General features: G+C 46.7%; 1 protein-coding gene across 1 annotated transcript; it reads left to right on the top strand.

The window, feature by feature from the left end:
- Nucleotides 1–542: 542 nt before the first annotated feature.
- On the top strand, nt 543–7,468 carry LOC119922924 (olfactory receptor 14A16-like). The gene is made up of 3 exons (XM_038742549.1): nt 543–679; nt 713–1,168; nt 7,384–7,468. The coding sequence occupies exons 1-3, from the start codon at nt 543–545 to the stop codon at nt 7,466–7,468; spliced, it is 678 nt and encodes a 225-aa protein (XP_038598477.1).
- The last annotated feature ends 6,231 nt before the right edge of the window (nt 7,469–13,699 follow it).

Here is a 13,699-nt window from a genome sequence, read left to right as displayed (position 1 = left end):
TTTTGGTTAAGCACTTACTATGTGCCAGACACTGTGCTAGAGAAGCAGCGTGAATTAGTGGAAAGAGCACGGGCTTGGGAGTCAAAGGACATGGGTTCCAATCCTAACTCTGCCACTTGTCTGCTGTGTGACCTTAGGCAAGTCACTTACCTTCTCTGTGCCTCAGTTACCTCATCTGTAAAATGGGAATTAAAATGTGATCCACATGGGACAACCTGATTACCCTCTATCTATCCCAGCGCTTAGAACAGCGCTTGGCTCATAGTAAGCGCTTAACAAACACCATAATAATTGTTATTATTATTACTAAGCACTGGGGTTGATACAAGCTAATCGGTTTGGACACAGTACATGTCTCACGTGGGGCTCACAGTCTTAATCCCCATTTGGCAGATAAGGGAACAGAGACACCTAGGAGATGTGACCTCTCCAAGGTCACACAGAATACAGGTGGCGGAGCCGGGATTGGAACCCAGGGATTTAGAAGCCACACTTTAAGCACAGTGGCGAAAGGACTGTCCCAGGACGTGGCCAATATCTCCATGGTGACGGAATTCCTGCAGCACGATTTTTCAGAGCTCCGGGAGGTGCAGCTGTTCCATGCTGCACTGTTTCTCCTGGTCTACCTGGCGGCCCCGACGGGGAATCTCATCATCGCCTCCATCACCGCCCTCGACTGGCGCCTCCACACCCTCATGTACTTGTTCCTCAGGAACCTGGCCATCCATGACCTCTACCTCATCACTGTCACTGTCCCCAACTCCGTCCTCAACTTCTTGACCAACCGCAACTCCATCTTCTCGGGTTGTGCTGCTCAGGTCTTCCTGGTGGTCCTGTTCGGCGGTTCAGAGTTTTTCATCCTCTCCGCAATGTCCTGCTACCGCTATGTGGCCATCTGCCACCCCTTGTACTATGGTGTCATAATGGACCAAGGGGCCTCTATAAAGATGGCTGCCACTTCATGGCTTAGCGGGGGGCTGTGTGGAATCTTGTTTTCATCTCCAACCTCCTCTCCGTCCTTCTGTGGGCCCAACGTCTTCCAGGAGTTATTCTGTGATGTCCCCTCCCTGTTGAAGATCTCCTGCTCCGAGGACCGTGCCGCCATTGATGTATGTGTGACTAGCAGGGTGGTGTTCACTTTCATCTGCTTTGTCTCCATCGTCATCTTGTATGTGTGCATCTTCTGGGCTGTGTTGAGGATTCATTCATTCATTCATTCAATCGTATTTATTGAGCGTTTACTGTGTGCAGAGCACTGTACTAAGCGCTTGGGAAGTACACGTTGGCAAGATATAGAGACGGTCCCTACCCAACAACGGGCTCACAGTCTAGAAGGGGGAGACAGACAACAAAACAAAACATATTAACAAAATAAAATGAATAGAATAGTAAATACATACAAGTAAAATAACTGCAGTAATAAATATGTACAAACATATATACAGGTGTTGTGGGGAGGGGAAGGAGGTAAGCCGGGAGGGTGGGGGGGAGAGGAGGGAGGGGGCGCAGTCTGGGAAGGCCTCCTGGAGGAGGTGAGCTCTCAGTAGGGCTTTGAAGGAAGGAAGAGAGCTAACTTGGCGGATGTGCAGGGGGAGGGCATTCCAGGCCAGGGGGAGTACTTGGGCCGGGGGCCGACGGCGGGACAGGCGAGAACGAGGTACAGTGAGGAGGTTAGCGACAGAGGAGTGGAGGGTGCGGGCTGGGCTGTAGAAGGAAAGAAGGGAGGTGAGGTAGGAGGGGGCGAGGTGATGGAGAGCCTTGAAGCCGAGAGTGAGGAGTTTTTGCCTGATGCATAGGTTGATTGGTAGCCACTGGAGATTTTTGAGGAGGGGCATAACATGACCAGAGTGTTTCTGCACAAAGATGATCCAGGCAGCAGTGTGAAGTATAGATTGAGGTGGGGAGAGACAGGAGGATGGGAGATCAGAGAGGAGGCTGATGCAGTAGTCCAGTCGGGATAGGATGAGAGATTGAACCAGCAGGGTAGCAGTTCGGATGGAGAAGAAAAGGCGGACCTTGGCGATGTTGCGGAGGTGCGACCGGCAGGTTTCGGTGACAGATTGGATGTGAGGATGTGTTCCTGTGCTTACCTAAAGCCTCCGTCAGGCTCCCCCTCGACGCTGGACTTGCTGGTGTCCATGTTCTACACCGTGGTGCCCCAAGTCCTCAAAACCCCCATCTACAGCCTGAGGAACTGCAACATGAAGGACGCCGTCGGGAGAATCTTTGGAGGGAATGTCTTCCATTTTGGGGAGAAAATAGTCATCTTCTGACTTGAATGATCCCAGTACCGGTCAGGGACCTGATCTTTGTACCTAAGCGTGGTATCCAAATGTCCCCAAGGAAATCAATTAATCCATCAATTAATCATACTCACTGAGTGCTTACTATGGGCAAAGCACTGTACCAAGCTAATGGCAGAGGACAGTGTAACAGAGCTGGTAGAAATGTTCGCTGACTACCACTCAGGAGCGCTTTTTGTGAATCAGCTGAACCTGAGCACTGTAGTAGGTGCTTTGAAGAGAAGAATGGAAGTCGTAAGCATGCTGTTGTTGATCAATCAATGGTATTTATTAAACTCTGACTCTGTGCAGAGCGCTGTACTAAGCACTTGGGAGAATGCAAAGAGTTAGCAGACACAATCCCTGCCTTCAGCAAGTTTACAATCTAACAGGGGAAAAAGGCACCGGAATAAACTACAAACCAGAGGAAGAAAAAATGGGGATATTTTACTTTGTAAATAAGAAGGTATATGCAGTATTTACACAAATGCTAAGGAGGTTTGTGAGTAGAGAAGCAGCGTGGCTCAGTGGGAAGAGCACGGGCTTTGGAGTCAGAGGTCATGGGTTCAAATCCCGGCTCCACCAATTGTCAGCTGTGTGACTTTGGGCAAGTCACATAACTTCTCTGTGCCTCGGTTACCTCATCTGTAAAATGGGGACTAAGAGTATGAGTCCCCCGTGGGACAACGTGATCATCTTGTAACCTCCCCAGCGCTTAGAACAGTGCTTTGAACATAGTAAGCGTTTAACAAATACCATCATTATTACCCAAGTTCATAGGTGGTACAAGATTCTGAACAGGCAACTCATTCATTCATTCAATCACATTTATTTAGTGCTTACTATGTGCAGAGCACTGTACTGAATGTTAGGAAAGTACAATTAGTCAATAAAGAGAGACAATCCTTACCCACAGTAGGGTCACAGTCTAGAAGGGGGGAGACAGACAACAAAGCAAGTAAACAGGCATCAATAGAAATAAATAGAATTATAGGTATGTACATATATACATAAGTGTTGTGGGACTGGGGGACGAGCAAAGGGAGAGAAATGGGGTGATGCAGAGGGGATGGGGAGCTGAGGAAAAGTGGGTGGTTAGTCTGGGAGGGAAATGGGGACTTGCAATAATAATTTTGGTATTTGTTAAGCGCTTACGATATTCTAAGCACTGCAATAAGCACTGGGATGGAGACAAGATTATCAGATTCCACATAAGACTCACAGTAGGAGTGAGAACAGGAATTGGATCCCCATTTTTGCAGATGAAGGAACCGGTGCACAGAGAAGTTGTGACTTGTCCAATAACACACAGCAGACACATGGTAGAGCTGGGATTAGAAATTGTGAGCAAGATACCATCAGTATCTGAGGCACAGAGTAGTTGAGTGGCTTGCCCAGAGTCACACAGCTGACAATTGGCGGAGCCGGGATATGAACCCATGACAAGTGCAAAAATTTCCAGGCTTACTCTAGATTCAGGCGTACTGGACAAGTTTGTGGATAGATCAGTGCCGGCCTGACCTCTAGTAAAAAAAGACAAATCAAACATAAATCCAGGGTGATGATGTAAACTTCTTGTGGACCCGGAACTTGTCTTCCAACTCTGTTATATTGTACTCTCCCTAGCGCTTAGTATAGTGCTCTGAACGCAGTAAGCACTCGGATAAATACGATTGATTCTCTCATCTGCACTCTAAGAAAAATCATACACAAATAAGCAGCCAAAGCTCTTAGTTACTCGGTTTCTTTGGGAGCTCACTCCCACCTCATTGAACAGTTGTATTGGACTCTCCCAAGCATTTAGTACAGTGTTCTGCACATAAAAAGCACTCAATAAACGCCACTGATTGACTGACCGGTTGATTCATTACACTTATAATTTCTTACTGCTACCCGGAATTTAGCAACCCCAGTTCCTGGTGGATGGAAGACAGTAATAGGAAAAATGTACAGTAATTAGAGATGACAAGATAAAACTTGCATTTAAATTGGTGAGAAGGTGGGTGAAGGATTAAGTCAGTAAAGTTGAGGAGTGAGAAGCACGTTGACTTCATGGATAGATCACGTGCCTGGAAGTCAGAGGACCTGGGATCTAATTTCAGCTCCTCCATTTGTCTGCTGTGTGGCCTTGGGCAATTCACTTCGCTTTTGTGTGCCTCTGTTCTTCTGTTCTCCCTCCTACTTAGATGGTGAGCCCCATGCCGGACAAGGATCCTGCCCAACCTAAGTCACTTGTATTACCCCAACACTTAGAAGAGTGTTTGACACACCGTAAGCGCTTAACAAATACCATTTCTGATCCCTGAGTACGGAGGGGAGCCCTGGATCACAAGATTGTAACAGCCATCCATACCCTAGCTCTTGAAAATCTTCCTGTGAGGAACGTCCTCCCCATTCAATCCACTCCCTTCTGTGTCACCCTGGCTCTTGAATTTGCTCCTTTTATTCAACCCACTATCAGTCCCACAGCACCTATGCCCATATACATCATTTATTGATTTATATTCACGTCTGTTTTCTCTATAGACTGTAAACTCAGCGTGGGCAGGGATCGGGCCTGCCAACTCCATTATATTTAGTCTTCCAAGTGTGTAGTGCAGTGCTCTGAACTCAGTAAACACTCAATAAATGCGATTTATTTATTGATTGATCGATACAGCAGAGTGGCTTAGGGGAAAGAGCACGGGCCTGGGAGTGAAAGGACATGGGTTCTAATCCTGGCTCCACCACTTCTCTGCTGTGTGACCTTGAGCAAGCCATTTAACTTCTCTGTGCCTCAGTTACCTCATCTGTAAAATGGAGATTAAGACTGTGAGCCCCACGTGGGACAACCTGATGACTTTGCATCTACCCCAGTGTTTAGAACATTGTTTGACACATAGTAAGTGATCAGCAAATACCATAATCATCAGCATCATCAGCATCACCCAGAATGTTTCTCCATTCATTTCTCTTCTCTCCAGATCACAACCACGAACTATTTTTGCTTTCATATAGATTTCTTAAACTCGTTATTATCAGGGAACGTGCCCTTAAATCTGTCAGAGTGTATTCCCTACCCAAGCCCTTAGTACACTGCTCTGCACATAATAAGCACTCAGTTAATACCACTGATGTATTTTTTACATGCCCTATTACTTAAGCACTTACCTTTCCTTCTTCCTTCTATCTATAACTGTAGGGTCTGTTTCCTCCCTCTAGATTGAGGAGAGAGGGTTATGTCTTGGTATTCTGTCCTGCCCTCTTAAAGAATTTGGCACAGGACTCTGCACACCTTAGGAGTGCAATAAATATTACAGATGGAATGACTGATTAAATTACCTCTTCAGCACTTTTGCACCGTCTCTGCGGTTATGCATGTTTTTGTAGACCCAGTTAGGAGGAAGTTGGATCCTTCCAGAGGCCAGTGAGGATTTTTTTAAGGTTTTGGTTATGTGCTTGCTTTGTGCTAGCCACCGAGCTATATGCTGAGGTGGATACAAGATAATCCCAGACTAAGCCCCCCTTTTCCTCCACTCCCCCTCCCCTCCCCAACGCCCTGACTCGTTCCCTTTGTTCTAACCCCTTTTCCCCCGGAACAACACTTGTGCATATTTGTACGTATTCATAATTCTATTTGTTTATATTAATTATATGTATATGGCTACAATTCTATTTCTTTATATTGATATTTTGATGACTGTTTACTTGTTTTGTTGCCCGTCTTCCAGCTTGTACACTGTGATCCAGTTCTGGGCAGGGATTTTCTCTATTTGGGATTGAGAAGCAGCATGGCTGAATGGAAAGGGCACGGGCTTGTGAGTCAGGGTCATTGGTTCAAATTCTGGCTCTGTCAATTGTCAGCTGTGTGACTTTGGGCAAGTCACTTAACTTTTCTGGGCCTCTGTTACCTCATCTGTAAAATGGGGATTAAGATTGAGAGCCCCATGTGGGACAACCTGATCACCTTGTATCCTCCCCAGCGCTTAGAACAGTGCTTTGCATATAGAAAGCGCTTAACAAGTGTCATTATTATTTGTTGCTGAATCGTACTTTCCGAGCAGTTAGTACAGTGCTCTGCAAACGGTAAATACTCAACAAATATGATAGAATATATGAATGAACAAATAATCAGATTGGATATAGCCCTTGTCCACATGAGGTATACAGTCTAAGTAAGGAGGGCGTAGGCTATAATTCCCATTTTACAGATAAAGAGACTGATGCACTGGAGAAGTAAAGTGACTTGTCCAAGGTAACCCAGGTAACATGTGGCTAAATGCTGGAATAGATGCAAGATAATCACGTTGGACACAGTCCCTGTCCTACATGGGACTCTCAGTACCTCAGAGGGAGCAACTGAGGCACTAGGAAATGAAGTGACATGCCCAAGGTCACACAGCAGATAAGCGGTGCAGTAGGGATTAGATCCCAGGTTCTCTGACTCCCAGGCCCGGGCTCTTTCCACTAGGCCAAGCTGCAGACACTAACTGAGCTTGCCAATCTGTCACTCCCTACCTCTGTGTTGAGGGCTCTGATTCTCCCTTGGTTACTCCGAGTAACCAGTCGTACTCTCCAAGTGAGGATATGAGGATATATTCTATTTTTGATATTGTATTTGTTAAGCACGTCCTTCGTGTAAAGCACTGTTCTAAGCGCTGGGATAGATACAAATCAATCAGGTTGTACACAATCCCTGCCCCACATGAGGTGCACAGTCTATGTTAGGAGGGAGAACCGGTATTGCAACTCCATTTTACAGCTGAAGAAACTGAGGCCCAGAGGAGTGAAGTGATTTGTCCAAGGGCACCCGGCAAGCATTCGGGAGAGTCAGGATTAGAACCCAGATCTTCTGACTCTCATACCCAGGTTCTTTCCACTAGATTATGCTGCTTCTCCTATTCGGAAGCATATCGTTCTTTCCCTGTCTCTCTCTCTCTCGATATGGTTATACTTTTGAAGAAAAAGATGCTGTTGTTGCCATGGGAACATCACGGGCCAGGATCGTTGCTGCAGTTGGGAGTGCGAGGTTCTTATTTCCAGAGGGTTCTTGCATCGCCTGGCTCACGAGATCCCTCCACAGGGGCCCAGGCCTGTCCTCCAAGGATCCCTGTCGGAACAGGGACTTCTTTATCTACGGGGATGGAGCCCGTCTGGACAGCAGGTCAGCATCCATAGGAGAGCGGAGAGTGGCTGAAGGCTCCTAGCCGTCCCTTTGTGGCTGACCAAACCCAGGAATCCGAGGAGAAAAGGAGACCAGCCCAGTCCAGCGGAGGTCAGTGCTCCCCGCCAGCCCCAGCTGCCCTGGTGAGAGTGAGCTCAGTGGAAATAGCCTGGCTCAGTGGAAAGAGCCCGGTCTTTGTAGTCAGAGGTCATGGGTTCAAATCCCAGCTCCGCCAATTGTCAGCTGTGTGACTTTGGGCAAGTCACTTAACTTCTCTGTACCTCAGTTCTCTTAACTGTAAAATGGGGATTATGACTGGGAGCCCTCTGTGGGGCAACCTGATCACCTTGTAACCTCCCTGGCGCTGAGAACAGTGCTTTGAACATAGTAAGCGCTTAATAAATGTCATTATAAAAAATGGGAGGTTGGAACCAGAAGGATGAAGCCAGAGAGAGAGAGCCATTCTGGGAAGCTTCTCACACTCAGGGAACAGGATAGATTTCATTCATTCATTCAATCGTATTTATTGAGCTCTTACTGTGTGCAGAACACTGTAATAAGCACTTGGAAAGTATAATTCAGCAACAAATAGAGACAATCCCTGCCCACAGAGGACTCACAGTCTAGAAGTGGGAGAGACAGGTTCAGACCAAGACCGTACCCCAAAAAGGACAGGCTTGTAGGAGGAGAATGGCTTGCCAGCAAAAATGAATAATTTTGGTACATGTTAAGCGCTTACTATGTGTTAAGCACTGTTCTAAGCTCTAGGTTAGATACAAGGTAATCAGATTGGACACCATCCCTGTCCATCATGGCGCTCACACTCTTATCCCCATTTTACAGATGAGATACTCAAGGCACTGGGAAGTGAAGTGACTTGCTCAAGGTCACACAGCAGGCTTGTGAGGGATCTGGGACTAGAACCCACATCCTGCTGACTCCCAGGCCCCATCACCAACACAGCTCTCCTCCCTCTAGCATCCCCACCCTGGCTACCATGGCAACAGCCCCCCAAACTTGGATGCTACAACCGAGCATTGGCACGAAGCTACAGTCACTTTGACTGTCAGTGGTTCCTGTATGTAAAAAAGTTTTCAGCGGGACCGTTATTGTCAGTGATAAGAGATTCTGACTGATTCTGGGAAAATAACCAATACCATCATCAATTCTTCTGAACGGACTTTCTCCTACGAATCAATGTCTTACCATGGCAGGAGAGTATGTATATGCCAGTGTACCTTAAAGCTATGCCATTGAGAGATACTGTCTCTAGGGTTACCCATATCAGAAATGTCTAAGCGGAAGCATCAGACGAAGTTGATTTACCTGTGCTGGGCAGGAGCTGCACGGGAAAGAGTTAAAGGCAGATAAACAAATGATCAAAATGTGGATCAAAGACAACGGCGGAGACTCAGACTTTCACTGTGCAGAAGGAGGAAATGGTAAATCACTTCTTTATGTTTACCAAGAAAACTCTATGGATACATATACCAGAATGACTACTAGTAGTTCATCGATAAAGCCTTCTTGGTAAACATATGGCAGTGGTTTACCATTGCCTTCTTCCATGCAGTAAACTTGAGTCTCCACCCTCGACTCTCTCCCATGCCGTTGCTGCCCAGCATAGGTGAGATTTGACTTGTAGCAGATTGCCTGCGACTCGCTAGCCACTGCCCAAGCCAGGAATGCTTGACTAGTTCTCCTATAGCCGAGACTGGTAGAGTACTGGAAACTCTTCAGGTGCGATCCTGAGAGGGGCTGAGGATATTAGTTTGAGTATAAAATCATTTCTAGAATATAAGCTCGTAGTAGGCAGGGAAAGTACCTACCAACTCCATTATGTGGGACTCAACCGAGCATTTAGTACAGTGTTCTGCACATAGTAACTGCTCAATAAATGCGTTGATTGACCTACAACAATTCACAGCAGCCAAGCTCATCTCTTTATGCTTTCTGGTGGTCTCCTATCTGAAATTTATTTTAGGTTTCTGTCTCCCCAAATAACAATTATGCTTGTGTCTCCTATTAACTGTTAACTATACACCAAGCACAGTAGCACGCAGCGGTAGATGCACAGTAATCAGGTAGGACACAGTGTCTACACCACACTGGGCTCACATTCTCAGTAGTGGGGAGAAATTCAGGCCTTGAATTTCCATTTTATAGATGAATAATCTGAGGCTCAGAGAAATTAAGTATGCTGACCAAGATCACACAGCAGGCAAATGGTAGAGCCAGAATTAGAACTCAACTCCTCCGACTCCAAGAACTGTGCTTTCCAAAACACTATGCTACTCCTACGAGACTGTGAGCTTGGAATTCCTTGACAGCAGGGATCATTTGTACTAATACTATTGAACTCTGAAGGTGTTCAGTTACCCCTACGGTAATTAATGTTGATTCCATTATCGATGCCATCAAGGCCAGTAAATTGGAGGCTTCCCTCTTCAATCAGTTGTATTTATTGATTTATCAATCTTCCTGTTCAGAGAGTCGACATCATCCCCCAGAAATGTCCAACATCTCCACGGTGAGGGAATTCCTCCTGCTGGGATTCTCGGAGGTCCGGGAGCTGCATCTGGTCCATGCCGTGCTGTTCCTCCTGGTCTACCCAGCGACCCTGACGGGGAATCTCCTCATCGTCGCCGACACCGTCACCAACCAGCGCATCCACACTCCCATGTACTTCTTCCTCAGTAACCTGTCCCTCATCGACCTCTGTCTCATCTCCACCACCGTCTCATAATCCGTCACCATCTCCTTGACTAACTGCAGATCCATCTCCTTCTTGAGCTGTGCCACTCAGCTCTTCCTGGTGGTCTTGTTTGCTGCCTCAGAGTTTTTCGTCCTCATGGCAATGTCCTATGACCGCTACGCCGCCATCTGCCTCCCCCTTCACTACGAGGTCGTCATGAAACCAGGGGCTTGTGGGAAGAAGGCCGCCGCCTCCTGGCTCAGCAGAGGGCTGTTCGGGGTCTTGTTTGCAGCTTCGACATTCTCCTTGTCCTTCTGCGGGTCCACTGTTGTCCAGCAGTTCTTCTGTGACGTCCACTCCCTGCTGAAGATCACCTGCTCTGACGACCACTCTGCCATCGATATGAGCATGATCTTTGCGCTAACCACAGGTGCCGTAGGCTCCATTTCCATTGCCGTCTCGTATGTGCACATCTTCCGGATCGTTCTGAGGATGCCGGCTGCCGAGGGCCGGGCCAAAGCCTTCTCTACCTGCCTGCCACATCTCGTCGTCATCACCGTCTTCCTCTCCACGGGCGGGTTTGGCTATCTCAAGCCTCCCTCACATTCTTCCTCGGTGTTCGACCTGCTGATGTCCGTGTTCTATGCCGTCATGCCCCCGGCCCTGAAACCCCTCATCTACAGCCTAAGGAACAGGGACTTGAAAGCTGCTCTGTGGACAGTCTTGAAAAGGAGATTCTCTCAGACTCTTCTACAGGGAGAAATGTCTGTTTCCTTGTGCTGATATTGAATCCATTAGTCAATCAATCATATTTACTACAGGAGCAAAGCGTGCTGTCTGAGTTGTTGTAGGAGAGTAACTAGGTGAGGTGGGGCAGGTTATTGAATGCTTTAAAGCCAGTGGTGAGGAGTTACCATTTGATGCAGAGGTGCATGGGAAACTGTTGTAGTTTCTCGAGGAGTGGGGAAACATGGACTGAAAGTTTTTATAGAAAAATGACCCGGGCAGCAGAGTGAAGTATGGACTAGAGTGGAGAGAGACAGGAGGCATGGGAGGTCAGCAAGGAGGCTGATAAACTGATCAAGGTGGGATAGAATAAGGGATTGGATTAACGTGGTAGCAATCCAGATGGAGAGGAAAGGGTAGATTTTAGCAATGTTGTGAAGGTGCACAAACTCCTCACTCTTGGCTTCAAGGCTCTCCATCACCTCGCCCCCTCCTATCTCACCTCCCTTCTTTCCTTCTACAGCCCAGCCCGCACCCTCCACTCCTCTGCCGCTAACCTCCTCACTGTGCCTCGTTCTCGCCTGTCCCGCATTCAACCCAGATATTCAATCCATTACTAAATCCTGTCAGTTCCATTGATTCATTCACTCGTATTTGTTGAGCGCTTACTGTGTGCAGAGCACTGTACTAACCGCTTGGGAAGTACAGGTTGGCAACATATAGAGACGGTCCCTACACAACAACGGGCTCACAGTCTAGAAGGGGGAGACAGACAACAAAACAAAACATATTAATAAAATAAAATAAATAGAACAGTAAATATGTACAAGTAAAATAAATAGAGTAATAAATCTGTAAAAACATATATACAGGTGCTGTGGGGAGGGGAAGGATGTAAGGTGGGCGATGGGGGAGGAGGGGGAGAGGAAGGAGGAGGCTCAGTCTGGAAAGGCCTCCTGTAGGAGGTGAGCTCTCAGTAGGGCTTTGAAGGGAGGAAGAGAGCTAGCTTGGCGGATGTGGGGCGGGGGGGGCATTCCAGGTCAGGGGGAGGACTTGGGCCGGGGTCCGACGGCGGGAAAGGCGAGAACGAGGCCCAGTGAGGAGGTTAGCGACAGAGGAGTGGAGGGTGCGGGCTGGGCTGTAGAAGGAAAGAAGGGAGGTGAGGTAGGAGGGGGCGAAGTGATGGAGAGCATTGAAGCCGAGAGTGAGGAGTTTTTGCCTGATGCGTAGGTTGATTGGTAGTCACTGGAGATTTTTGAGGAGCGGAGTAACATGCCCAGAGCGGTTCTGAACAAATATGATCAGGGCAGCAGCGTGAAGTACAGACTGAAGTGTGGAGAATGAATGAGTGAATGAATAAATGAATGAGAGAGGAGTCGAGGATAATTCCAAAGTTATGGGCTAGTTAGACAGGAAGAATGGTGGGTAATCTACAGTGATGGGAAAATCAAGGGGAGGACAGGGTTTGGAGAGAAAAATAAAGCAAAGATTTGGTTGGCACGTTTCCTTCTCACGAGGAGCTTACAGTCTAGAGGAGATTGATCAGGCCACTGGGAGCCATGACACGAGTTCTAATGCCAACTCTGCCACTGACCAGCTGTGTGATCTTGGATGAGCAACGTAACCTCTCTGGGCCTCTCTGTAACACGAGGATTTGATAAGTGCTTTCTCTTTCTCTTATATTCTGAGCCTCTTACAGCCAGGGACCTTGTCTGAGCTGATCAATTTTTTTCTACTCAACACTTGTTACAGCACTTTGCATGTGAACTCTTAACAAAGACTATAATGATAATGTTTGTAAGCATGATTATGATAATTAATTATGATTATGATTAGGAGCCCATGAATTTATAATTCCTTGGTTAAATCCAGCTGCCTCCTGCAGAGTCTTGCAACAGTATATTTAGAGGGTTCTTGTAATTGCTTTCCGGGGTATCTTCCAGGTGGGTTAGTTATAATAATTATTATTAATATTGTGGTATTTGTTAAGCGCTTTCTTTGTGCCGGGCACTGGAGTGGATACAAGCAAATCGTGTTGGGCACAGTCCCTTGTCCCACATGGGGCTCACAGTCTCAATCCCCAATTTACAGATGAGGTAGCTGAGGCCCAGAGAAGTGAAGGGACTTTCCAAATGTCGCACAGCGGACTAGTGGCAGATCTGGGATTAGAATCTGGATGGATGGACCACAATGACTCCCTGCATTGCTTTGATTTTTCCTAAAGTATTGGGGATAGGAGGGATAGCCATTCACCTAGTGGAATCCCGATCTAATATCTGAGACATTTCAGTCTCCCAACTGTCCCAGGTTTGGATGACTTTATCTAGTGTGCTGACCAAATAGTCAATTATATCATCTTCTAGACCGCGAGTTCATTCATTCAATCGTATTTATTGAGCGCTTACTGTTTGCAGAGCACTGTACTAAGAGCTTGGGAAGTATACGTCGGCAACATATAGACATGGTCTGTACGCAACAACGGGCTTACAGTATAGGAGGGGGAGATTGACAACAATACAAAACATGTAGACAGGTGTCAAAATCGTCAGAACAAATAGAATTAAAGCTATAATGTACATCATTAACAAAATAAATAGAATAGCAAATATGTACAAGTAAAATGAATATCATCATCATCATCAATCGTATTTATTGAGCGCTTACTGTGTGCAGAGCACTGTACTAAGCGCTTGGGAACTACAAGTTGGCAACATATAGAGACAGTCCCTACCCAACAGTGGGCTCACAGTCTAAAAGGGGGAGACAGAGAACAAAACCAAACATACTAACAAAATAAAATAAATAGAATAGATATGTACAAGTAAAATAAATAAATAAATAGAGTAATAAATA

Source organism: Tachyglossus aculeatus, unplaced genomic scaffold, assembly GCF_015852505.1.
Source record: "Tachyglossus aculeatus isolate mTacAcu1 unplaced genomic scaffold, mTacAcu1.pri scaffold_130_arrow_ctg1, whole genome shotgun sequence".
In the NCBI taxonomy this organism is placed as follows: Eukaryota; Metazoa; Chordata; class Mammalia; order Monotremata; family Tachyglossidae; genus Tachyglossus; species Tachyglossus aculeatus.
The sequence above is the reverse complement of the archived record's forward strand: the minus strand, read 5'-3'. Positions and strand labels throughout refer to the sequence as shown.